Source organism: Podarcis tiliguerta (genome assembly GCF_965153285.1).
Source record: "Podarcis tiliguerta genome assembly, chromosome: 7".
Taxonomy (NCBI): Eukaryota; Metazoa; Chordata; class Lepidosauria; order Squamata; family Lacertidae; genus Podarcis; species Podarcis tiliguerta.
The window spans coordinates 23,424,530-23,448,865 of record NC_139540.1 but is presented as its reverse complement, the minus strand read 5'-3'; the positions used below and the strand labels follow the sequence as shown (position 1 = coordinate 23,448,865).

The 24,336-nt window shown below is 39.9% G+C and overlaps 1 protein-coding gene across 9 annotated transcripts in view; it reads left to right on the top strand.

Annotated features, from left to right (window-relative positions):
* VPS13B (vacuolar protein sorting 13 homolog B) overlaps positions 1-24,336 on the top strand; it is a 382,518-nt gene that overhangs the window by 18,330 nt on the left and 339,852 nt on the right. For 4 of the 9 annotated variants that reach the window (XM_083450860.1, XM_083450858.1, XM_083450863.1 and 1 more), the window contains exons 1-2: positions 17,270-17,555; positions 18,884-19,050. In XM_083450860.1, the coding sequence (XP_083306986.1) occupies positions 18,904-19,050 (147 nt within the window). In that variant the 5' untranslated portion in view covers positions 17,270-17,555; positions 18,884-18,903. Of the gene's footprint in view, positions 1-17,261; positions 17,556-18,883; positions 19,051-24,336 lie in introns of those variants that run through there. The other 5 variants (XM_083450861.1, XM_083450864.1, XR_014513865.1 and 2 more) reach the window with 4 other exon arrangements.

The following is a 24,336-nucleotide window of genomic DNA, read 5'->3' as shown; positions in this document are numbered from 1 at the left end:
CTTCCTTCCTTCCTTCCTTCCTTCCTTCCTTCGTGCCACTTGCCACTTTTACCTTTCCTCTTAGTGAAATTGACAACCTGCTTCAAGGTACTTCCTCAATCTGTTTTCCATCATTTGAATATATTCATACGAGGGACTTGCAGGAGAACTGTACGAAAGGGGAAATGTTATGCAGGCAACTTGCAACTTCAACTTAAACACATTAAACCTGTGTGTATTCAGCTTTACATGCATGACAAGATTTTTTTAACTATTAAAAAGAGGGTGGAAAGGGACGGGGCATACCCTAGGAGAGGACTTTGGCAACCCCACACACCATTGCACCTAATGTGTTTTGACTATATGCAATTTTGGGTTTATGTGCTATCTCCAGAACATAATCACCTGCCTACACTGAGTCGCCTGTATGCAGAATCGCAGAGTGATTCTGCAAAGACCAAAATGTAGTAAAGCCATACTTTCAAGTTATCTTCTGGATAAGCTACCGAGGTAGATAGTACTAGGCCAGATGAAACACTGATTTTTTCAGTATAAGACAGCCTATAACATCTGGTTATCAGTATATATTTTAGCTACTGCACAGACTTCCTTGGTGTTGATCAATGTTTGTTGGCATAACATCTGAGCGAGTCCTGGAAATGGGGAATGGTGTCACTGTGGATGTTGTTGGGCTCAAACTCCCATCAGCTTCAGACAGCAAATCCAATGGCCAGGGAAAATGGGTTTGTAGATCAACAATATTTGAAGGGCCACATTCCTTATTTCTGCTTTAAGCACAATACAGCCTATGCAGTAAGTGGCATCTTGCACATGCAAAACTATATTAATGGGGTTTAATGCAATAGAAACAGCTGTATGGAACTTTACTTCCATTCTAGCACGGGCAGCGATTTGTCTTCTCTTTTTTGTTTGTTTCATTCTCTTTTGCTTGGTTGGTACTCTCTTTTTCTCCCCCCCCCCCCCCGTAGTTCATATTTATGGCACATAAAGTAGATTGCTTAAAACGCTTACAAGAGCAAGTCAGGCAACAGTTTAACCTTTGACAAGGGGAGCATTTTTAGATTTAACTGAAAGCACTTAGTTAAGAAAAATCTGTTTCCACTTTGCTGATGAGATATTTTTAAACAAATGGCAGGTTACAGCTACATGTGGCAAAGCTATGGTTTTTCTAAAAGCCTGAACTTCCATTCTTTATTCCTGAGAAGTCCAGGGATGTAATCAGAGTCATATGACCAAGGGTACAGATTACACTTCCAAACAAGTTCAGAAATGGTACTTCATCACAATGCATGCCCTACAAACCCATTAAGTGTCCTCTGATTCTTTCCCAGTGAGACTATGAATGCAATCCTATGCATACCTAAACAGAAGTATATTCCATTAAGTTCAACAAGACTTTTGCCCAGGTACGTTAAGTGTGCCTAAGGCAGCAATCCTTTACCCACTTACATGGAAGAAAGCACCACTGAACTCAATTTGGACTTTTGAGTAGACAGTAACAAGATTGGGCTATAACTCTCATAAGATTGATGCTTAGTAATCCAGCGCATGAGTCATAATGCAGACTTAATATACTAATATAAAACCCTGCATGGTGGATTATATGTATATTTGATGTAGGTGTTCTTGTAAACCTGTTGAAAAGCCAAGAAAATAAAGATATTACCTGTCAAACAGGTCAGATCTGGAGAATGCAGCACATCCAATTTGCATGCCCAGATCACTCTCAAAGCTGGAGAAACAGAAGTAACTCATTGTTTCTGCTAGCTATGTTACATCTGAGTTAAGGCACAGGTTTTCCTGAGTATGAAGGCTTCTGGGATTTTTATTTCTTACCCACCATTGGTTTTTTTTAGAGATACAGCACTGCTATAACATAGATATCTTCAGAATTTTTATCCACATTGTTCTGAATTCCTGTGCAGTTTCTGCTCTACATAAGAATGCAGTCAGATTTGGCATTTGGAAGGCATATGTTCTAGGTTATTTGAGAAGCACCAGCTTACTCCATTGGAAGACAACATGGCCACCACCCTGGTTAAACCAACATGCTCTGGCATATCTGCCTTGTAGGAAGTGTGGGAGGGGGTAGGGGGGTTATTGGTTTTGTTCGTTCGTTTATTATGTATTATGTATTTTTACCTTGCATTTTTATGCTGTGAACTGCCCTGAGATTTTTGGATGGTGATAATAATAGTAATAATAGAAGCATTATTTACAGTGGTGCTGTAAGGGGATAGCTGGGGTGGGGGGTGCTGAGCCATGGATCTCTTGCAGTGGGTCCCAAAACTACTGCAGGAGATTTGCTTTCTCACATTGTCCCAGTCCATGGATTTTCCTTGTAAAATCCAACTACAGTGGTACCTCGGGTTAAGAACTTAATTCATTCTGGAGGTCTGTTCTTAACCTGAAACTGTTCTTAACCTGAGGTACCATTTTAGCTAATGGGGCTTCCTGCCGCCGCCGCACAATTTCTGTTCTCATCCTGAAGCAAAGTTCTTAACCTGATTTACTATTTCTGGGTTAGCGGAGTCTGTAACCTGAAGCGTCTGTAACCCGAGGTACCACTGTAACATGGAAACACATGTGCAGTGTTGTTGATGTTGTTTTTAACTTGCAATGATCTTTCAATGAATATGACTTCTACTGAGGGAAAACATTACATCAGAATCTATTCTGAGCTGCTGATTCCCTTTGAAACATTTCATCGTTGTGTCTCCATTTGCACATGCAGCATAAGCAGCTGAAGACGCAACTCTTAACACAGAAATGTTTCAAAAGATGCTGGGAGCGGAATGGAAGGAAAATCTGTGTTACTGTCATGCTAAGCTGGAGTGTGCAACGAATGATCCCATCCTTATTGGTATTTGGGATTCAGAACAGGCAGAGCCAGCTGTTTAGGAGTGTTGACTTTTTGAGTGTTAAAAGACACATTATGCCTTCTTCTGTGACCTCCTTTCAAAATTGTTCTTACTGTTCTTAATATATCCAAACCGATAGCGCTTAGGGAATTTGAGGAAACTATTTTACTGCTTTGCATCATCAAGCAAAAATGTATTACAGTGCAATCCAGTGTGTGCCTATGCAGAAGTAAACTTCTAGGTGTGTGTTTATTTATTTTTTAATTTTTTTATTTAAAAAAACCACATTTCTAAACTGCACCTTCATCCAAAACATTGATTGCAATACAGTAGCAAATGTACAATACATTAAAGAAAAAATCAAAACAATATATCTGAGAAATAATAGGATGTACAGAATTGCAACTTTAGTTTAATTGTTGTGGAATCTTTATTCTGAATGCTGACAAGAACTAGAAAAAGGTTACTGGGCATGAAGTTAGAGAATTAAGTGGTATATAAATGATTAAAGCAAAACAAGTAAAAATATGGGAAGTTCTGGCCTTTGCGTTCAAGCCTCTGCCTGCCGTGCAGCTCACTGCCTTGCAATTGGATTTCAGCCCAACCTGCCTCGAACGGTTGCTTTTGCGATGAGAAAATGAGATAAATATGACAAAGTGCTTTAAAAGGATTATAGAAGCAATTAATAATAATCCCCCCAAAGTTAGATTATATTCACAAACCTATAGAGCAATTCTATGAATGTTTTCTCAAAAAGTAAGCAGAAGTAATTCACTTCAGTTAAATAATACACTGTAAACCAGACATAAAACATGCACTGAATTCTTCATACTCTTAAGGTGAGGATTGGGGCAGCGAGGTGGGGGTTCTGTTGCCAAGAGCAGTGGTGAAAATGACAGCCGCTTGTCATTTGGATGGTGGCAGAAGTCACCTGCCTTTTCACAAGAGCTAAATGTTACTAGGAAAATTACCTGTGGGATGTAGTAAACCAGACTTTTCTGCATAAATTTAAAACTGGAGACCATTAAATAAATGCATATCCAAACTAGCAGAAAACTGAGTCTGTGGTGTCTGGTGGTGTATAATTATGTTGTTCTCTTTTAACAGGAAATTGTCTTTTTAAATAATGAAGAGTAAACCTGAACAAAATCTAGATTTCCTGTTCAGTGCCGCTGACTTTAAAATGGTTTAAATAAAAATTACAGATTGTAGCCAAGTAAATTTTACTCAGAGTACACTTATTGAAATCAATTAACCTAATGTACTCCTTCATTGTCTCCTGAGGTGGACGGATGTCAATAACAACAAGTAAATCATGTCCAGTAATTTCAAGGGGCCCACTTTGAGTAGGACTAACACTAGATACAGCTGTGTATTCCTCCACATTAACCTATATATTGGTCCTCATGATGCTTACATTAATGCAACTTCAGCTATTAAAGCTTCAAAAATAACCAAATATAAAAAGGATATTAACACATCAGACCAGCTTAAAAAAAAAAAGAAGAGAAGAGAAGAAAGAAAGAAAGAAAGAAAGTAAGTAAGTGGGGGGAGGGAAGAGGGGGGAAAGCTCTACCAAACAGAACTATCTTTGCCCAAGAATTGACCAAGCAGGTCTCCCTTGGCAGGGAATTCCACAAAAGTCTCTACAACTTGAGGGGCCTTGCCACCAAACATATACTGTACCTTACATGCAAAAAGTCCCAGCAACTCCAAGTAAGGCCGAGCCTAGGAAAGACTCTCTTAGACCCTGGGAGAGCTGTTGCCGGTCAGTGTGGGCAGCACAACAGCTGATGAACCATGTTCTGACTCAGTATAAGGCAGCCTCCTATGTTCTTAACTGACTTAGAGACTGTTCACATTCTTCTGTTTTTCCTAATGTAAGAAGTCATTGGCTGTGTGCATGTGGTCACAGGGAGAAATGTTAAGTGTGATACAGGGAGAACGTGGATGCAGTCAAGACTTTTATCCAGCTGCATTGATCACAGGAAATGCTACTGGCTGTGTTCATGCAGATCAAAGACCATCTAGCTGTGAGACCTGCTCCCTGTTTTCAGTCCGACTCATCTTCCACCTGGCCTGGAAGGGCCCTCACTGACTCCAGCTACGAAGTCTCCTCCTGCTGCTGAAGTTCCTTAAGGACCATCTAGCTGTCAACCCTTCAAGATCTGGTCCCTGCTCTCTGGCTCATTTCCTTCCAACCTAGCCACGTGGGGCCCCAATTTGATGGAGGTGTTGTTGCTTGAGGCAATGTTTACTTTTGTTCTAAGGTTTATGGTTTTTGTTGCTATTTAGATTTCATTTTTGTATTTCTGTTATTGAGTCTTAGTATGAATGATCAGTGGGTTTCATTGTGTAACAGCTCCGTCAATAGAACATGAGACTCTTAATTTCAAGGTTGTGGATTTGAGCCCCACACCGGTTGAAAGATTCCTGCATTGCAGGGGATTGGACTAGATGATCCTCACCATCCCTTCCAACTCTACAATTACCGTATTTTTTGCTCTATAAGACTCACTTTTTCCCTCCTAAAAAGTAAGGGGAAATGTGTGTGCGTCTTATGGAGCGAATGCAGGCTGCACAGCTATCCCAGAAGCCAAAACAGCAAGCTTTCACTGCTGCTTTCACTGCGCAGTGATCCCTTTTGCTGTTCCGGCTTCTGAGATTCAGAATATTTTTTTTCTGGTTTTCCTCCTCCAAAAACTAGGTGCGTCTTGTGGTCTGGTGCATCTTATAGAGCGAAAAATACGGTATATGATTTTATGATCTTAGTGCACATTTGTTAACATGAGACTGTTTTTGTAACGGTTAGTGAATTATCTTGAAATATTGCTAGGTTTTATTATGTGAGCTTTTCTAATGCTGTGAACTGCTTTGAGCATGTTTTACCCTGGAAAACTAGTATACAGTACACTGGTGGTAGTGATGTGTTGTTGGTTTTAGTGATGATTTGCTCATAAATATAAAAAATGTCACAAGACACTGGAGTTTCTGCTGCAGTTAGTCTCATGCTGTATCATCCAATGCCACTTGACATGAAGACATATTAAGGTTCATGTTTGGTTTAAGATTAAAATCTGCTGATACTGGTATCCAGTACACAGCACTCTCTTCCCAGTCTACCACAGACCTTACGTAATCCTATCTTCAGGTAAGCAGAAATCAGCAAATAATTAGCATCAATATTCCCAGCTTTGTAACACACAGAGACCTGTGTCCCTTTCACAGGATTTCCTTACCTCTACACACAACAAATAAAAACTACTCGGAGCACAGTTGTAATATTATTTATATATAAACCAGAAACTTAACTTTCCATCCAGGACAGAAGCAATGAAAGCAAGCAGACATCTTACTTGCTACTAGTGTTAAACAAGAGCAAGTCCCCAGCTGCCACATTGCATTGTATGGGGATATTTTTGGAGTTTGTTTTGTATGGGAACCCAGGTTTTATAGCCAGATTTCCTGGCAGCACGCTGTGCAGGTTGCATGTGAAATCTGATTGAGGTGAGTGAATTAATGTGGTGGCGGTTTGGAATGTCGTCCAGCTGCCAGTTAGAATTATGTTTGTTTGCCTTTGGCATAAGTGTGAACGGAGCAGCCATACATTTCAGAAGTGTGAGCGTACATTTTTACATCTCACACTAATGAATACATTTTTTTGTATCCTTCTCACTTGGGAGAATGCATTTGTGGCTGTTGTTTACCACTTGTGTGGTACGGGGTGGGGGACTTTGACCTCAGATTTAATGCGGCAAATCCAGCACTAGATAGATGAACAAACTTAATTATGTCTGCAATTAAAAACATAAACGAGGCCATAAGATTTAGGGCAAATTTTGGATGGCTGAAAGGCAGTGTTATAAGAATAACAAATCTTTAGAGACAAGGTTATTGAAAGATTTATTTATTTATTTAGCGCAAAAAATGTATTTTCTTTAGAGGGATTTTAAAAAATAAAATAAAAAATCGCCAGTTTCACATGCACACCCTATGTCTCATCCTCATGCACAACCTCTTTTATCAACAAGCTGATGGTAATGAAATTTACAACGTGTTTTTCATGTGGAAGGTACCATATAAAATTAAATTGCTGTTACTGCTGATATGGTCAGAATTTACCCCCCAACCAAAGCTGTCAATAACTGACACTAAACCAATAAGTTACAAAGTACACTGCAATAGTGTCAGACACCATTGGCTTCGCTCTTTATCCTAGATAAACTATTTTCTTCCTTTCTTTAAACAGATTGGAGGTTCAGTAGGAGAGGTTACATTTATATACGGTGTAACCCATTTTTATCACCTTCTAATTAATGCATACAAAATCCCCTCTTTTTATTTGTTTTGTTGACATGATTTTTCTAATATAATGTAGATGTGTCTGCCTGGCCCTGTCTAAATTACTTCAGGACATGAACTTGGGGATTTGAATATGTAACTTACTTTCACAACAGCTGACACGCCAAATTGTGCAATAACAATTACAATTGGAAATAAACTCTCTTTGCTTGCAGTTCTTTACGCTGAGCAATTAGAGAGAGCCAGTGTGGTGTAGTGGTTAAGAGCGGTGGACTCGTAATCTGGTGAACCGGGTTCGTGTCTCCGCTCCTCCATGTGCAGCTGCTGGGTGACCTTGGGCTAGTCACACTTCTTTGAAGTCTCTCAGCCCCACTCACCTCACAGAGTGTTTGTTGTGGGGGAGGAAGGGAAAGGAGAATGTTAGCCACTTTGAGACTCCTTAAAGGGAGTGAAAGGCGGGATATCAAATCCAAACTCCTCTTCTTCTTCTTCTTCTTCTATATGCAGTGTTTTCTTTATTTGTTTTTAATCAGGATATTTCCTGTGTACAGAGTGTCAAGTACTTGTAATCTAATCAGTTGTGAAGGACACATTAATGCGTAAATCAGCAGGAGAGGATCATGCCCTGGCCTTCATACATTTTGATTTTAGAGAATGTACAAATCTTCAGATATTACAAAGGGCACATGTGTTTTGGTACTCAGACTTGTAGTACAAGACTATAAAATGTAGAAAGTCCCGTTCAGACTGTTGCAGTATGAATGCTTTCCAAGATGAAAAGAGGGTTTGCAATGGTAAAATATACTGCATTCAGTTTAAAACAAAATGTGTTCAGTACCTACTAGAAGAATGGGTAAATCAATCACAACAGATGTAAACAGAGGCAATTTTGACAAACATGTTCTATAAAATACGTACAAAGTTCATTGCTTCTCCGATGTAACTATAGTTCTGGAATTTTTGGCATTTTACCCATCATTCTGTTTTCATACACAGAATAAGTCGGGGGGGGGGGGGAATTATCTCCAGATATTTGTCTTTGACCATCTCCCCACCCCCACCCCAATCCATTTTGGACCAAATGTGGACTGCTGACCTATGAAAGAAAGTTAAAGTTGCTTTAATATGAAGATAGGGACATTTGATTGATTTGGAACAGAATGTCTTCATTTTCATGCAGTGTTGGAGAGTATGTGATTGAGTGATAGCCAAGAGGTATATATGCAGATCCTGTTAATTCACAGGCTTGTGAAAACACAATTTAAGGACTGTAGGATCACATGATAATAGATTCCTCTTTCCACAATGAGCTCGATCCAAGTCCCAGGTATGAAAGCACTTGGAACTGAGGTTCAAAATCAGAATGCAATGTTTCCAAAAATTTGTGGTATATAGTACTGAGATTTGATAGGTAAGTCTCAAAATGCTAACACTGTGGATTCCATTTCCCCCCTTTTCACTTTTCCCCTTGTAAGTTCAAGAACATTGCGATTATAGTGTGTCTCATGAACATGGGAGCTCCTCCTACATATCTTTTCTTTAAATTTAAACTTAGACCAATCCACCTCTCCTTGGGTGCTTCCTTGTTTTTGCCAAAATGGCTGCATTTGTCAGCAGCAAAACCTGAACAGAATTTTTAGCTGACCTGCTCCCTCTTCTGGCTGGCATCTAGCTTTGCAGCACCAGAAGGAAAAATAAACAGACTACACGTTAATAGGTTTATTTAAAATAATGTTTTGTGTTTATTTCTTCTGATTATCCGCAAGTTTAGTGGTTTTATTTTTTTTTAATGAGAGATATTAATCTTGAGTGTGACAAGAGAGGACACTGGTGTATAGGTTGGAGTAGCTCAATGTACCGTTGGGTATATGATCTTTAGTTTCATTTTTTGAAACAGTGAATAAGTTGAGGTGTAGTGTGATAGCACCACAGGAGTGCAAGATGAGCAGTCACAACTACTGAGGACCTGTGACCAGTAGTGGCCAATTTATCCTTGTTCTTTGCGGGTCTCTGTTTGGGTTCCCTCATAAAAAACTCCCTTTCAAAGATGGCAGATTTCAGTCCCACTGTGTTTTAAGGACACAATAGATGCTGCAGTGTCAGGCTTCCTGGACATCCAGTCAGCTGGCCCCCAAGGACCATTCTCAGGACACCAGGCCCTATACACCCCCTGCTTCAAAGCTAGCTCCTCAGTCCAAGGAACTAAGCTCTGGAATTGGACTTTTGGCTAGCCCATGCTCCGTATTCCGGGTTGCTGCTCTGTCTGAGCCCACTCCTGCTTCTGGTCCATTTGGGTGGATAGTCAACTCCTGAAACCTGATGGGCCAGATCCAACTGAGGCCAGAAACACATCAGACCATGTACGCTTTTTACTCAGCTTGAGATTAAATGATCAATATTTCACAGCTGATTCAATTCTGTCAATAGAGCTAATAGAGAGTAGGTACCTGTGCCCATGTTGGTGAACCACCAAGCCTGCAATCCTTAGGCAGAAGATGAGGAAGAAAAGACTGTCTTGCCTCTTCCAGTGCTCTCCTGGAAGTAAGGGAGAATGAGCATACTTGTGCTTCTCTGTAGTTTCCCTGGTTTTTATATATATAATTATTCTCTACTGTTGGGAAGACTCAATATACTCAATGCCCAGCTATTTGAATATATTGAACACTTTTCATACAATTTATATTGTTTAATTATGCAGTGACTGAATACTTAGGATTTCTTCCCACCCCTTCATCCTCACTAATATTTTGGAGCTAAACAGTAAATTCTTGGAAGTCAGCATAACAGTAAGTTAAAAAAACACACCAGAAGTTGAACAATACATGCAAACCAATGTACTGAATCTGCATAACTCGAAGAACAAATTAATACAATTGCACTCAGACAGAAGTGTATTTTGTGTATATATGGGCCAAATTAGGACCCCTGTTCATATTAAGCATATTAAGGCAACAGGAAAATACTTACTGCTGGTCACTGTGGTTTTCCATAATTATTGTATTTCTAACAGTGTGCTAAGTTTGCAGATTACTAGGATCAGTCCCAACCCAACTAAAAACTCTTCCCATGTATTTGACTGTAGCCTCCATATTTTACGGTTTTAGTGAAATAACATTTATTGAAACTGTCCATGTTCCAATGGGATTCTTCACAATGTAAAACAAAGTTCTGTCATTAGAAGCGCACAATTAAGCAGATGGAAAACAAAGGTATTGCTGTTGTGTCAGCATGAAATAAATCTGCTTAACTTCTTCACCACTCTTGTGAGATGTAAGTAGCCCTTTACTTCTGCTTTCCAGGGTGTCAAATGCACTTACTGCCTTTTTCAAAGAAGCCTGATGTTTCTCCACAAAGCTCATTACATTGTTTTTGGATAAACCTGGGTGGCATCAGTCATACTACAAAAAGACATTAAGTACCTCCCTGGAAAGCAACAGAATCATGCATATCATGGAGTAAAAACTCTTTTCAGATATTTGTATTGCAGTAGGAGATGAGGAGGAGGAGGTGCTGCTATGATTAGAAAGGAGTAGGAGGAGAGCAAACCATCAGGATGTCAAGTCCATTGAAGAAGAAAAGGGAAAAAAGAACACATCTGTTCTCTATTCTCCTTCTCCCAGTGTCTGGAAACACACAGATCTAATTTCTCATTGCAGCTGGCCACAGGGAGGTCAATTTGAGTGTATTCCTATTCTCTGAAGATTATCTCTAGAATTATTTGGTTCCAGTCCCAATTTCTAGCTGTCTTCTGCTTTCAGCCCGGTTTGCAGAGTGCATTTTGCTCAAATGCACTTTGTTGAAATTTGTATGTGATTCTTGAATCCACTACAAAGTTGACTCCTGAGTTCCGCAGAGAGGAATCCAGTTCCCCCTTGTTGGTTCACATGTGGCTGTTGTTTCGTATGATTGCCTTTAAGCTCTCATCCCATGTGATTCTCCATGAATCACTGCCCACTTAGTTGCTCTCAACTTCCTCTGCTTTATGTTTAGATTTTAATCATTTTCCTTAGAATGTTACAAGGGGTTCATCTGTGCTCCTGAAAAGGAACTCTCCAAGGCTATTGACAGGATGTTTTGGTATTTGGTCAATAGGTTGCATTTCAGAAACAGGCAGAAAGAACTCTTGTCCAAATAGCACATGCTCTGAGCTGATTGGGTAATGTCCCAAAGCTCCCCTTGTTGAGGGGGAGAAGGTTCAGCAACGGGCCAAATGAATTTAGCGTGCATGTATTGGTCCTTTGGTGTTCCGATTATTTTTAGACTTTCAGGTTCAGATTAGGCATACTGGAAAAAGATTAATGAAACTTTGGAAGGATGGAATAGAAGAAGATTTGCACCCTAAATACTCGTTGGAATTATGTGGCCTCAATAGTTATTTCCAGAGTGATTTCTATATATTCGGCTGCTTATATTCCAAAAGTAGTTGAATAGACATTTCCTGGTTGAAAGGATAGCCCCACCCAGCACAACCAAACACTCTGCTGCCCCAGCCAGTATGGCCAATGATCAGGGATGATGTCAGTTGTAGCGCAGCAACATCTGGAGGGCATCATATTGGCTTACCCCTGCTCTCTACCCATGGGCTCTAAGTAGTAGAAATGCATGCTGAAAAATCATTAAAAAATAAATAAATTCTGGAACACCAAAGTGGAAATTCTTCCTTTTTGAGATTCTAGTTGGATCAATCATATGTAGCCAGAGCCTCTTGGCTCTACTATAATCCATTTAAAAACAATGTAACCTATCAATTGAGTCAGCTGGATAAAGAATGGCTGGGTGGTGGGGAGACAAAATGTGTTAATGGATGGATTTGTCTAGTTTAAACAATATTTTTGAATTGTTTGGCATTAGGGTGAAAGAATAAGAGCCGGTAGATGTACGGTGGGAATAAAGGTTTTAATTCTTTTTGGGTATCAATTTATGATACTGTCAGGCTGTTCTTAGCACTTTTGGCTCAGGAGAGGAAATGGACTTTAGTCTAACCTTAAAGACTTGAGATTTGGAAAAGTCAGCAGTTCCTTAATGTTTGCTGCTCACACGGGAGTTTTAACTGTTTGCCAAATTAGTGAAGCAACCTTTCCATCTCCTTCTCTAAAGATGGCAGAAAGTGTTTTGTTTCTGGAAGAAGGAAATGAGGATGTTGACTCTACGCATTGGAAGCATTTTCCTTCATCTCCTCTTGAGACATACACTTACATATGAGCAGGATTTACACAGCATTGTAGGAGGAAATGGTCATGCAAAAGCAGCATTTTTGAATAAACACAAATAAAAATGTGAGATCACTGCATATGTAGTATTTCAATAAGAAATCTACTATTTCTAACATCTATGTGATACTCTTTGAAAACAAATGGTTTCTCAGAAAGAAGTTGTCATTCATGTTTCACTCTGCAATAACGTTGTCCAACTTTGAAAAACAGAATGAATATTTAATACTGGTAGAAATGTTTCATTCAAAATGCCAATTTCCATTTGGGAATAATATTCATTTGTTGTAGCTCAAATCTTCCCAGAGTATCTAAATGAGTATGTATTTGATTAAAAACAGGGTAAAGCTGCTTTTGCAAGTTCACAGATTTTATTTCTTGTAAGACCAACGCCATAAATCTGAGGACATCTGGAGGTTACAATAAATCATGGACTGTTTCTTTAAAAACATTTTTTAAGGCTATTTATCATATTTGTACATCATATACTGCAACCAGAAACACGTTTGGGTGGATGCTTCTTGGTTTCAGAAGTATTCACTCATGAGATGTTCAAGTGAAAGATGTTTTGTCCAACAGAACAATAAAACACAAAATGGAAAATTGCAAAATGACTTCAAACATTTTGGTCACAAATCTGATAAGAAGGTTGAGAATTACTGTGCATATCCTTAATCTTCACAGTCAGTTTTATGTTCAGGATTATTTTGCCAGCAACACATTGAAGCATAGCCCCTGGAATACTTTTTTTTTTTTTAATGTTTGATTAAGGATAAAGATGTTTATGATGTTTGTTATAACATCATAAAGCACCCCAGTAGAATTGTGGTTTCCCCTTCTCTTTCTACTACATACATGGATAGAAGACTGAAGGTTGTAAAGACATTATCAATAAGTTTCCAAGTTTAATGCTTCAAATGTCTGTCAAAGGGAGTCATATCTGATAATAACTTTAGTCTCATACATGTTTTAATAGTCTGTTATGATGTCCAGATGTCCAATGTAGTTTGAAGATAATCTCCCTGTCCGTCATATTAGGTGCAGAAAATAAAGGACCACCATCTTGTGTGAAATGTCTCTGGTTTTTCTTTTCCATGGGAAACCTTAATATTATGGGTAATTTGGAATCCTTTACTGCATTTCTAATCAAAGGCGCTATATAAGAAATGACTCTTTATTGCTGGCAAGACATAGCAAAATCTAAAAGATTGAAGTTCAAGATACACAGCATAAATTATGTTATGTACTACTTTTTTGGAGTGTAGAGGAATCATATTATTTCCTCCACATTAATAATGTTTTTTTATTCTGCGTAGAATGTAAGGATTAACAGTTCTGTAAGATGTCTTGTGTTCCTGTTAGGAAATGTGGAGTACATTTTGTCAGCAGGAGGCCAGCAAGTTGCCTCAGTGACACTTAATTTGCCATTGCTTACATTGTTTTATCTCCTTATTCCTTTTGCTCAAGTTACAATGGTGTTTCAAGGCCAAAAGAAGATACCCTATTATTGCCACCTACTGGCTATAACATAATACTTCTCAATTATAATTGCCCATAAACTATTATCTTCTAAGAACTTCCACAAAATTGCCAGCACTTGACCCTAAAGATTTTTGTCCTGAAAGATATGACCCAAAGCTAAATTTAAATGCTGAAGTTATTCATCTTGCGGAAAAGAAGCTCCCTCTCATCCCTGCATCTTAAATAACCCTATACTGTACTTGATTATCAACTCATTCTTCTACCCTGAAAACTTCACAAAGTGCCAACCTATCCAACAGTGAGATAGCTATATGAGGTTATATAAAGGCACCAAGACATCAGAAGCTGGTAAATTCTAGTTGGCCAGTTGGTATACATCCTATTGGATCATAGTTCTAGGCCAATGATGTGACAGAATCCAACCAAAATTGAAATGATTGGCTGCGGGGACCATGGCTGGAGACAATAAAAGAGCAAGCCTTGGGCAAGGAAAAAGTGCTACTGGTGTGTGGCTTTTGGGTAGCTGAAGGAAGAGTTGGAAGTCAGGTAGTGGGTCTTGAGGAACTTCAGAAGTGGCTTGGACAGGCTTGGGAACCAAGAGCTATCGTCACTAGACTAGGACTTAGAATGTTCATAGGGAAGAGTTTGTGTCTGTAGAGACAAATCTCAGAAGAATTCTGTAGCCAATTGTCAGCAAGATTGCTGAAATATTGAGACAGAAGTGTTGGCTGGATCAGGGTAGAGATTGAAGCAGAAGTCCTATGAGAAGTATGAGAGACTCTGGAAGGAATAGGGCATTAATCAGACTGAAGACTTCATAGTCCTGAGTTCAGGACTGTTATAGGGAAACTGGCTTATGTTTAGATAAGGGGAGGAAATGAAGTGCAAGTGGCAGGAACCCTATATTGTGTTGGTTATACTGCTTAAAGTTATAGTAACATATTACTGTAGTGTATACATACTTATTTAAAGTAATTGTAGCAAAGTAAAGTTTATTACTAGCTTATTAAGTAACCAAACACACATACATTACAATCTGTTTATGTTAACAATTTTAAATAAAATGTAGCATACTCTGTATTTATATTTGGATAGCTGTGCCGTTTTGCCCTATGCTTAACCATAGCTACTGATGGATAAACATTTTAAAGTGCTAAATGGTAGTGAGATAACATGGTGGGTAGCAATAACAAAGGGCGAAGAAAGAAATTGATGGGTCATAGCAGGGAAAACTAAAAGTGTGAAATAACCCCCTCAGTAATAAATGAGTGAGGTATTTTCCACGGGGACAAGTACATGGATTGGTTTAAAACTATAAAGTGAATAATATTCCAAATTCCTTTGTCTCAGAACCCAGAAAAGGATTTTCATCATAATTTTTTGTTACATTAAAATTAAATGTATGCTATGCAGTTTCTTGTAATCCTTGCATTTGGCCCTGAACATTGTTGCATCTGCACATCTATACTTCAGCCCAGGATTTCTATCCCCCCCCCCGAGAGATTTTAACCTTTTTCAACAGTTTCCTAGGGCAGCTTACAAAAAAAGTTTAAATTACAATAAGATTAAATCAAAACAAAACATAGCAGTATAAATGAAAATATACCCACACACCAGCATAAAAGCAGTGTACAAATTATAAACCCTGGGAATATAAAAAGGTCTCTGCATAGTGCCAAATTTACATCAAGGTATTTGCCAGGTGAGCCACCCTGGGAAAAGCTTTCGACAGCCAGAATGCCATTCCACTGAAGCTACCTGCCACACCTTAGAATCTTACGTAACTGTAGATTACACGAATACTGAAACACAGTTGTAGTTAATGACACAATAAAAACTGACAAATCACCAGGTCTGGATGGCATCCAGGTGAAAATTCTTAAAATGAACCGACCTGGACTCTGCAATCGTCATCTGAGGCCTTTCTTTGTGTGCCTTTTCCATGAGAGGTCCAGAGGTTGGCAACGTAAGAACAGGCCTTTTCTGTGGTGGCTCCATTTGTGGAATGCTCTCCCCCCAGAGTGCCTTAATTACATATCTTTAGGCATCAGGTGAAAATGTTTCTCTTTAACCAGGCCTTTGGCTATGTCCTAAATGTGTTTGTGCCAGGGAGGTTATTGGTTTGTTTTTGTTATGTATTTTGTGTTCTCACTTTGTATTTTTATGTTGTGAACTGGCCTGTGATCTTCAGATGAAGGGCAGGATACAAATTTAATTAATAATAGTAATAAAATTAAAAGAATGTGAATGTGAGAATATTCAAAAATATGCAACTTGCTTCTAAGACCAGGCTCCATACCATAGAACTGGAAAGTGGCCAACACCAATGATAAAAGGCAGATTTACTGGGATTCATGAAAGTGAGACCAATTTGCTTAATATCTATATTGGGGAAAATCTCATTTTGTTTTAACTACCTGGTATTGGGGCCTGTGCTTTTTAACTTGTCAATGTATTCATTATGATCTAGAGTTAGGGGTGAGTAGTGAGGAAGCCAAATTTGCCTATGATATTAAATGGTTCAGGGTAGTTTAAACAAAATGGGATTTTTCACACCAAGTGAATAGATAGCACAAAGGCAAACACAATTTAATAAACACAAATGTAAAGTGATGCACCTTGGGGATCTTTAGGCAAAAGGTGCACAAGGAGGAACATGAGTGAGGTGTATAGAACTATGTATGTTGCGGAGACTCCTAAACTTCCTTCCTTCCTAAAACCCTCATCAGCGAACAAGCCAAAAGCCAGCGCAAAACTGCATAAAATCAAGATAAACAAACCAGCACATGGAAAAGTAATGCGGGTCAATTACTTAATAATAATAATAATAATAATAATAATAATTTATTTATATCCTGCCCTCCCCAGCCGAAGCCAGGTTCAGTGCGGCTAACAACAGTAAAAATAACACAATTTATATAAAAGCACAATCAATTAATTGAAATACATTCTAAAATCAATTCAGGATCAAATTAATGGCAACCATTGGGCTAGAGTTCGATGAGGATTACCAAAAGGAGGTATTTAAATGCGCGTAATCAAAAAGGACTGGGTGTGTGTATTTCAAAAGTCTTCCCGCGGCTCTAGGTAGACCACAGTGCAGGGGCCAGGAGAGCCTCTTTAGGAAGGTCTTTCCACCACCGGAGCCTTTTATGTTCCCCGAGGCTGTGCGGGCAGCGCGTGGGAAAAGCCGACAAAAGGCGCCAGCGAGGGAGCCCAGGGCACATCCAAGAGATAGGAAGTAGTAATTAAGAGAGGTGGCCAACGAATACAGCACTTTCCCCTCCTTTCCCCTCTCCCTCCCGCCTTGCACAGCCTCAGGTCCGGGCAGGAAGCCGTCGCCGGGAGCTCCGCGCGCCTCTTCTCCCTTCCTCCCTCTCTTTCTCCAGCAGCCCTTCGCGTCCCAGCTGAAGCCTCTCTCGGAAGCTTCCCGCCGGATGGTGTCACCGCCAAATGCGTCCGGCGAAACGGAGGCGGCGGCGGTTGTTGTGAGGCTGGAACCCGGAACTGCCTCGGCGGCCGACCAAACAAACCAACCTCAGGCTCTCTTGGCCCTTGGCGACGCCTTCTGGGCTGCTGAGCATGAAGGGCCGGGCTGCGGACGACGGGGCGCCTCGCGGGGAGTGAACCACCGCCGGCGAGCCGCGAGCTGCGTTCCGGGCAGGAGAAGAAGAAGCCCCATGAGGACGCCGAGGCCGCGGTAGGGTGAGGGGCGTCTCGGTGGGGGGCGGCGAAGGGCGGCGCGCGCGCTCAGCTTGAGGGGGGTCTCGGGGTGCCTCGAGGGGGGCGTTGAAGCAGGAGGAAGGCGGCGGGGAGAAGTTGTTGAAGAGGCGTGTTGGAGAGAGTCAAGGGTCCTGAGCCTGGGGGACATGAGAATCAAGGGTTGGGTTCCCCGTGGCAGAATACGCGCAGGGCGACTTGCCCTCCCGGAGCCCACGTGGAAGAAACTGCTAAAAGTTTGCACCTGGTTGGTTGGTTGGACGCTTCCTTGGTTTGGGTCGCGTTTCAACTAGGACGAAGTTTGTGTGGTGGCGTTGGCCTTAAGAGAGAATAGCAAAATAGCTTACAGCTGTCACCTGTGACGCTGTGTGCCGAATGCATTTGGTTGTGCATTTGGACATTACAATAATCCCATATGTTCTTCATCCTAAACAGAACCAACGCATTATTATTGTAATAACCTGCAGTTTGAAAAGAGTATTTATTTAAAGTTGGTGAATAAATGAGGAAATTAAGTTGTTTTGGATATGCAGAAGATATTAAAAATAAATTTAAGGAACCTCAGAAAGGGGGGGGGAGGAAGTCAAGTTTTGAAATGTTAAAATGATTGTGAAATTGGTGAAATGTATAAACCTGAAAAGCATAAATATTTTAAAAAAGAAAAAGAACATTTGGGACAGAAATGCCACCTCCCACAGCAAAAACCCATATATGTTTGCATGTGTTGCTTCAGATTTGTTCCCTCCTACTAGGCACTTTAAAAGGAGTTGTTTCAAATTGATACAATAGATGCTTTGGTTTTTTTATTATGGGTCGCATACAAAACTTATTATTATATTATATTTGGGCTGCAAATTGTCATTGGAAGTGATACACAACCTGGTGGTGAGATTACATGAGCTACAAAATTTACAGCTTTTGAATTGCTGCTTTACAGCCTGTGCTACAAACCAGTTAAGAGAGAGTATAAAATTATTTAAGTGAATATTGTGTTCAGTCATCTGTAGGTATACTTTAGTGCTGAGATACAAAGTTTAAAGGGGCCTGCTACGATAGTCTAAGCCTGTGAATGCTTACTGGAAGTCTCCTGTATTTGCTCTTCTTAGTATAAACCTTACTGAATTCAGTGGGACTTCTCAGTTGAAATGCATATGATTTGAATGATGCATGGCTGTTAAACTGCATCAGTTTAAATCCAAGTACAGTACTCTGATTTGAAAGTTTCTGGCAGTGGCAGTAGGTTTGCTTTCTACAGTATTTTTATGCATACTAGGAAAATATAACATGAGTTTCTTTTCTTTTTTAAAGGTTCCATCAACAAAGACACAATGCTTGAGTCGTATGTGACTCCTATTCTAATGAGCTATGTGAATCGCTACATTAAGAACTTGAAGCCTTCTGATCTACAGCTATCACTCTGGGGTGGAGATGTCGTTCTTAGCAAGCTTGAGTTAAAACTTGATGTACTTGAACAGGTATGTTGTTTGTTGTGCTTAACTCAAATAAATTAATGTAACATTAAATAAGCTGTCCTGAATTTACTTTGGGTGAATGATACCCTTTTTTAGCATTATTGAGACGTGTATATTCCATGTTTCTCAGGAGTAAAATCATGTGAATTTAGGGTGCAAACGGTGCCTTACTACTCTGGCATACTTTTCTATGTTAATGCATGAAGGTATTTTATATATATTTTTCTTCCATGCTTGTGAAGCCTGGCCTCCATTCCTCCCTCAAGGCCCTCCGTTGCTCAGCTCAGGCTGCCTAATTCTATATTGGTGGCATTTATTTCCCACAAACATCAAGCACCTTTGTACTTACATCTTCTGTTGCTCAGTATGCAAGAAGCCTTGCGGTACAGCACTACAGGCCAATTGAAGTTGTCTTCCTTGCAGTGAGTTGTTTGAAAAGACACACTTTATATTCCGCTGCATATTTCCAGCTGAATCTTGCTAATTTAAGCTGTTTCTCTTCTGAATATTGTGTTGAAAAGATAAAATGGATTTTCTACAGAAAAGACTTGCACAATGTAACAACAGTCTTGTGTTGAATGCCAGCAACATCTTGTTTCTGTAACTGATGTTGCATGTTGTTGACTTGGGGAAAATAACTTTGGTTGGGATCCAGTGATGCAATGTATGTATACCATAGCTGTTAACTGTACCCTTTTTTTAAGGGAAATTCCTTTATTCCAAATAGGATTCCTCACAAGAAAAGGGAAAAGTTGACAGCTATGATGTATACAGGAGAGAACCATACCTGCACCTGTTGCTTGCTTTGGTACAGCAGTTCTATTGCTGAAGAGACAAGTTGCAAATCCTCAGATATGGGAATTGTTGCATCATAGCACAGAAATGTAGGGATGACCGTGTGTGGTTCTCCTGCTATGTGTGCAAATCTTGAACATTATGTCTTTCCTCTGGAGCAGTGTTAGAAACTGATATATGAAAGTTAGGAGCTAAATGGCATCTTAAACCTAGGTTATGGGCGCAACAATGGATTGTCTAGGCACACTTTTTTATAACAAGAATACAAAGCTGACAATGAATGAACTGCAGCTAAAAATGTATGTTCATTTTTCACATGGTCTAGTCCTTATCTGAAGCCTGCAAAAAACAAAGCCATGCTTCCCTTGCCCATCTCCCTAATAGGGTCTCTTCTCCAGTATTCAGAGAGTGGCTAGAAGTGGGGAGGAAAAAAATGGTCCTCCTTTTCTCCCACTCTGCAGACAAACCCTGGATTCTCCATATGCTCCCTTTCCTTCATATAAATATATCTTTTTTTGGCACCACAAACAACACATATTAAAAGCTTATACAACTGATGGCAGAGACACCCACCTTGAGAGTCCAGTTCACAAACCTAAGACCTATCATATTTTTCCGTGTATAAGACGACCCCTAGATCTATCAGAAGCCTAGCAAGGAGGAATTTCTCCTCCCACACCCTCAGCGCCAACAGTGGCAGTTTTGATCTGAAATCTTAGGTGCAGTACTGCGCCCAGAGCTCAGAAATTCCCTGACACAAAACGTGCCTAGAACAATGGGAGTGTTGAACACTGCTCTGGAGAATAAACTCTGTTCGTCAGTGGATATTACTTCTGCCTCACTGTGCATTTTTCTAATTGTCCTTTATAATATAAAAACACTTGCTTTGGCATACTTTCCTTGTACATTTATCTAATTACTGTTAGGTTTTTTTCCCTGTTGCCAAGTGTTTTTTTTTTGAGAATTAATTTGATTCAGTGTTGTTGGTCATGTGTTCTGTGTTTTATGATTTTTAGAATTTTATGATTTTTAATTATCTTTTAATACAGAACCATGATAGATAGATAATTTATTACGGTCGGAGACCAGCTTATAAAACACACTTGGGGGGTACAATCCCAGAAGGAAAACAAACATTTAAAACAATGTACAACAGTAAATTTAAAATTTATAAATGTGATAAGCGTATAGATACTTATAAACTATAAGATAAGCTACCGCCGAGAAATGACCCAGAATCACCCATGGAACCGAGTTTGGGGATTTTCTTAACAAACTAGTTTGAATCAGGGGATGGTCTGCGCCTATAGATCTGTACACAGAATCTGGTGGCCATCCGGGTCGTCTTATGATCTTTGCCTAACAGGAAAAGGTCAAATTTTTGCTTTTCCAGGAGGTCAGTGAGCCTCACCAGCAGGGGATCAATGGTCTCACTACGTACCTCTTCATAAAAGGGACATCCAAAAAATAAGTGCTCTGGACTTCCTATATTCCCCAATATAGGCGCAAAGTCTCTGAGCATATGGGACTTTTTTAAAGGATCCTTCCAGGACCAGTGAGGGCAGAACCGAGCTTCTGGCGAATGTAAAAGCCCTACTTGGATTTTTGGATATGAGAAAGAAGAGATATGCTGCTGGTGCGGCTATATATCTCTCGATTTATCTAATTTTATAGTCTGTGCACCTTGAGCAGTCCTGTTGTCTCTCGGTGTCTATGATTCTTTGCCTAACTGTAGCTTTTGCTTGGTCCAACGCCAGTCTTAGAAAGGCTTGAGGGGCAAAACCCACTTTCTGAAGGGTGTTCAGGACTGTTGTCTGCCAGCCTGACTGGAACTGGTTGCAGAGGATCAGTGGGGCTATTCCTCAGGGGAGCAGATTCAATGACAGCCATTTGTAGATTGATGTTAGGCAGATGTAAGCCTCCACTCTCATCATCCCCGTTTCTAGTCTGACCCATGCGTTTGAAACACATCTAGGGACTTGTAGGAGAGCTCTAACAGAACCACGATACATTTTTATGAGGTAGAAGTTTAGAAATGGTCTTATAAATAATATATATATGTCTACGTCATATTCATGTGATTAAAATGAGGAATTTTTTTATCTCATATGGAAGTAAAAAAGATTAGTAGATGAAAATTACCTTTGTTGATCAATGTTTATGAAGTTTAAAATTGCCACACATTGGTGTATCTGAAACACAATATAAAGAGCTGCAGTAGAGCTACATTATAGAAAGGCTTTTGAAATTGAGAAAAGATTCAAGATCAAGTGTCACACATGGTGTGGAGGAGGCTAAGGAGGAGGCTGCTTTTTGAGGAATATGTTCTGTGTTCTAGCATAAACATTAAAATAATAACTTCTGAAGGATTTTCAAATTGCTTGGCTAAATTGAACATATTTCTAGACCTAGAAATGAGTTTTAGAAAGAATGTGGGTATGATGTATCTGTTTAAATTTGCTTGTCATTAAAATGGATGTACACATTTGTTCTATGTAGCATCAATCAACATACTTAATAAAGATAAATTCTAGTGTAAGATGTTGGACTATATTCTTTTTTGACATATGTATTCTTGGCAATCTTGCACTTTCGGTCAGCATATTAAAGAAGCTCTCTTCATCTAAACAAAACAGAGCATACAAAACAGATGTTTACTCAGGAGTAAGTTGTTGTTCAGTGGACTTGCTCTCAAAAAAGTGCATTGGATTGCAGCTTTAAGTGGTGTCTCCAGGGTTGTCAGCTTTTGACATCTGACTTGATTCTACATTTTGACAACTTCACTTTGTTTTGACAACTTCACTTTGTTAAGTTGAAAACGTTTGTTGGAAAAAACACCAACCTGTATTTATACAACAAAGAGTGAGTCAGGCAGCTGTCATAAAAGGCAAACAAGTTGTTTTCAAACTTTCAGCAACTTTCTATTATCCACTTTTATGTTTTCTTCACTTCTATTCTCTACCCTGATGAAGGCTGAGCTCCTGTGTTTCCTCTTGAAGCTTTAGGACAGTGGCATTGAATCTTCTATCTTTTCAAAAGTTGTGAAATCGCTGTACACAATAGGAGTAGTTCATGGGAACCTGTATACCTTAAAACCTAGCTTATAAACACAGTGGACCTGAACCTGATCTCGAGAAACAGTTGCACATCTTTCCATAAAAACAGAATTGAACAGTAGCCCCTAAAGTAAATTCTGTCCCCTGCACCATGGTGCTATCTCACAAACTGCTGCTGTAATATTGTGCAAGGGAGTTGGTGTGTGTTTGTGTATGTGTGTACACACACACACACTGGCTTGTGCATGTGTGCACTTACACCCTTGCCTGAATGGTTGCAAGTCTATGTGTAAGAACACATGACCTTGATGGATTATCAGGCAGGTTCCTTCGATATACTCTTTTTGGTGCCTGCTTAAATCATTTTTGTTTAGGCAAGCCTGCCCAGTCCCTGACATATAGATGTTAACGTGTTTTTAATTATTTTAACTGGTTTTATGTAGAAGTGGATCCCATTTCTCATTGGCATTGCATCTTGATGATTCCTTGTTCATTCAGCTTCTTGTTACTGAATTCAACAAACAGCAGTTCATGTATATGCCAGAGCGCTTATGGATCAAGGCAATTTTATGTAGGATCAGAATATAATGTTTCCCCTAGGCTTGGCTAAACAGTAGCTTCTAATGTCTGTTGTTAGTGACTTGTCTGGAGTTCCTTTTATATGTCAAAAGTGAACTGCAAATGTCCCATGCAATTCACAGTTCAGCATCCCTTATTCATGACACAGTTGTGGAATAAGGGGCTGACTTGTTATACATTATTGAAACCTATTGGGTGAGCTATATGGGCCTCACCTGACTCAGATTGTCCTGCCTGAGTATTTGGTGTGGCACCAATCCAGCGGATGGAGGGTGGTTGCACCTGGGGGGTGGTCTTTAATATTCAATCTGAGTCCACCTTGTTAGGACCACCTCAGAACTTTATGGCCACCTTAACAATTGTGGGGCTGTCTCAGTATACCATTGACCCAGCACATATTGCATGTCTGACAACTGATCTGGAATTTGCTACAGAGTGAATTTGGAATGATCCGGTGGCTGTGCAGAGTTTGACCCTATTGTGGGTGGAATCACTCACTGGTGAGGTTTGGATTGGCTGTGGCTGCCTCCCCCTATGGAGGTGCGGGACCCATTAAGATGGATCTTTGAGCAAGAAATCAGCCCAGTTCATGGCTAGGTCTCAGGTGGTACACATCTCAGAGCAGCTACAGCCAGGCAGAGGTAAAGGTGTATAATCATGCCTACCATGTGGCAACATTGAAAACACCTTTTCCTCAACTGTTGCCTCCTCAGTGAACTTTTTTTGGTGGCAAATGGTCTGGTTAAATCATGTTTGGTAATAAGTAAAGGTAAAGGGACCCCTGACCATTAGGTCCAGTCGTGACCGACTCTGGGGTTGCGGCACTCATCTCGCTTTTTTGGCCGAGGGAGCCGGCATA